Raw genomic sequence first — 3,512 nt, forward strand, 5'->3', positions numbered from 1 at the left:
AAACAGTAAATTCATGTTTTTGATCCACTCCGTCTTATTATTTTTAATTTCTTTAAACCTCTGAACTTCAGCGCTCGTTTTTCTTCACTGTGGTTCATTTTTCTCTTTAATTTAAAGTCCTGCAGCTCCGTGGAAACAGGAAACAAAAACTCAGAAATGTTTTCTGTCAGTAGGAGACAGAATGATTGAAATCGGGGGGAAAAAAAGAGTTCAATTTCTTTAATTATTTCTTTACAAAAAAATGAAAAAAGGTGTCACCAACACTGGAACAACTGTGGCTCTACGTACTGTAGATATGTGACTATTTACATTGAATTAATTAATCAGGTTCCATCTTCATCTTTTCTCTGCACAGTTCAAACACTGCCTGCAGTTCATCCAAAACGTTGCTGATTTTTTGTCACCTGACTGTCAGTCACAGTCGAGTTACTAAAAATGTTTGTGTTGCGCTAAAGACACCAGAATTTTATGTTTTAAACGAAATCCTTTTAGTGCAAACTGTTTATTTTTGACAGATGTTTAAATGAGACGCAGAATAAAGTGATTTTGGTTAAAAATCACAAATTTAAGCTTAGATTTGGTTAATTTTCCTGATTGAGCTGAATGTTGCATGTGATTATCTCAAAGACAGTCTGAAAGACGAAGAGCTGACGAATTTTTCTGTTTTTACAGATTTTGGTTTGGATCAATGGTGTAATTTTGGCATTTTATTAAAATAATAACATGCATTTTTAAGGTTTCTGGGTTCGGATCACAGATGAATTGATCCAGAGTTGTTGTTTTATGTTTCTTGGTTTTTAAAACCTGAACAAACATGAACCCTTCGTGCCTCTACTTGTTCTATCCTCCATGTTTTAGATTCCTCTGCTGCAGCGAGCCCAGGCCCTGTCCCCCGGGCCTCTGTCCCTGCTGGCCAGCGCCTGGAGCGCCCCCGCCTGGATGAAGACCAACGGTGCGCTGACGGGTAAAGGCTCCCTGAAGGGGCAGCCGGGGGGCAAAGAGCACAAAGCCTGGGCTCAGTACTACGTCAGGTGAGTCGCTTCGCCTTTAAAAGTCAGAGCTCCAGACCAGATAACTCACCTGTAAACGTCTCCTCTCAGGTTCCTGGAGGAATACTCCAAATACAACCTGAGCTTCTGGGCCGTAACCACCGGCAACGAGCCCTCTGCAGGCCAGATGACCAACTACAGGTGTGTCTTCGTGTCCTCTCGTAATCCTTCAGACGTGTGGTTTCCTTGCAGCTGGCTGAGGTTTGTGTTTGTGCTGCTGCAGTTTCCAGGCTCTGGGCTTCACCGCCGAGCAGCAGAGGGACTGGGTGTCTCTGGACCTGGGCCCGGCCCTCCATGCCTCGTCCTTTCCCAGAACCCACGTCCTGATCCTGGACGACAACCGGCTGCTGCTGCCCCGCTGGGCCAAAGTGGTGAGTCCAAGGACGCAGCGGGGGGCTGCTGGAGGAGTTGATGCTGCTGCACAGGACAGATCAGGAGTTTAAACCTAAATCAGTCAATACAGCAATAGAGTCACTTCTAAAGCATCACTCAGGATATTACAAGTTAATAATCATCACTACAAAAAAAAAAACATGTGCTAAGGAGGATTTAGGTAATGGGGGGAAAGAAAAATTAAGTGTTTAAAAACATTCTAAGGCTGTAAAATGTAAAAACTTAAAAAAGACAGAAAATAACAGCAAATATCTGTAAATTAATGACATCATTAGCTGATTTAAATACAGTAAAACAGTGTAATTTATGGTCACACATTATAAAAGAACATATATATTTTTAAAAATACAGATTTTTGATGAAATATTGTACCTTTTCTTTTACAGACTTTTTTTTTTTTTTAACAGATTAATGTTTTTCTTTGGTTTTACTTGATGTTATTAGTAACACCTAAAAATCTAAATTTAACAAAACAGGGAAAATATGTGTTACACAATTTTTACATTATATAACAGGAACTATGTATAAAATATGTGTATTTGTAGCTGATTCAAATAATGTAAAATAGTTACATTTATGATCACACATTAATAAAGAACATATTTTTGCAAAAATACAGATTTTTGATGAAATACTGTACAGTTTTTGCCTTTTTTTACAGTCAACATGCAGATTGATGTGTTTTTCTGTGATTTTAATAAATATTAGTATTATTTAAATATCTGAATTAAAAAAAACTCCCATAACAGCAAATATCTGTAAAATATTAATATTATATGATATATATATGAGATTTAAATACAGTAAAATAGCAATGTTATGGTCACACATTGTCAAAGAACATATATATTTATACAAATACAGACTATTTATGAAATATTTTAGAGTTTTTGCCATTTCTTTTTTTTTTCTTTTTTACAGTCATGGTGTAAATTAACTGGTTTTACTAGAGATTATCTGTAATTGAACAAAACAGGAAAAACCTTTAAAATAACAGTTAAAACAGGTGATTTACTGTTTTTAATCCTTAATGTACATTGTTTTACTTTCAAAATATAATAATGATATTTTTTGGCTGTGTAGTAAAAAAAAATTGTGTATTTTATGGTCAAATGTTGTAAAAGAAACAATTACAGTTTTGGCTTTTCTTTCTTTCTTTTTTTTTAAACATTTAACTTCTAAATGAAAAACCTTTTTATCAATTTAATTGTATATTACAGGAAACTGTAGAATATCTGTTAAAAAATATATTTAACATTTTCCAATACATAAATATACTTTCCGTCCAAGAGCAATAACACTAAATTCTCTCATTGCAGCTTCTTAAATGTGGATATTTTTCTGGTGTCGTTGCTTCTCAGTGACACTGAGCTGAACATCTTGTTGTCTTTTGTATATTGTGTTTTAATTACATATAGATGTTTTTTTTTAATGATTCCTTTACACCTATATGCCTCCAACAATCCAACAATGCATTTTGTTTTTTTCTTAGATTTATTAAAGGACTTCTGGAAACACGGATAAATCTGTTGGGTCATAAGTATCCATGCAGCAGCTTGAATGTTCACTTTTCGTTGTTAATCACATTTTCTTAGCGTTATGGCTCTTAACCTGTTGTGAATGATTTCAGATTTCAGATTTCAGATAACCTCAGATACTCGTTTTTGCTTCCTCCAGGTCCTTAGTGACATCCAAGCAGGACGCTACATCCATGGTGTGGCGGTCCACTGGTACCTGGACCACCTGGTTCCGGCTGACATCAGCCTGGACGTCATCCACCAGCTCTATCCAGAGTACTACCTGTTTGGCACCGAGGCCTGCGCCGGCTGGAGCCCGGCGGACCGCGGGGTGAAGCTGGGCAGCTGGGACCGAGCAGAACAGTACGCTCACGACATCATCCAGGTGGGATCCTCGGCTGCGTGTTCGGTCACGTCCACAGAGTGAGTCAGCCGCAGGTTTACAGGCTGAGCTCCACGAAACAGCCTGCAGGCCTCAGAGCAAGCTGGAACCTGGAACCCGGAACCTGGAACCGGTTGGATGCATTCAGGCTGCATTCAGGCTGCATTCAGG

General features: G+C 38.0%; 1 protein-coding gene across 1 annotated transcript in view; it reads left to right on the top strand.

Annotated features, from left to right (window-relative positions):
- gba1 (glucosylceramidase beta 1) overlaps positions 1-3,512 on the top strand; it is an 8,439-nt gene that overhangs the window by 2,439 nt on the left and 2,488 nt on the right. Inside the window, exons 6-9 of the mRNA XM_008280713.1 lie at positions 859-1,031; positions 1,101-1,190; positions 1,273-1,420; positions 3,120-3,382. Coding sequence (XP_008278935.1) covers positions 859-1,031; positions 1,101-1,190; positions 1,273-1,420; positions 3,120-3,382 — 674 coding nt within the window. The remainder of the gene's footprint in view (positions 1-858; positions 1,032-1,100; positions 1,191-1,272; positions 1,421-3,119; positions 3,383-3,512) is intronic.

This window comes from Stegastes partitus, unplaced genomic scaffold (assembly GCF_000690725.1).
Source record: "Stegastes partitus isolate 25-593 unplaced genomic scaffold, Stegastes_partitus-1.0.2 Scaffold207, whole genome shotgun sequence".
In the NCBI taxonomy this organism is placed as follows: domain Eukaryota; kingdom Metazoa; phylum Chordata; class Actinopteri; family Pomacentridae; genus Stegastes; species Stegastes partitus.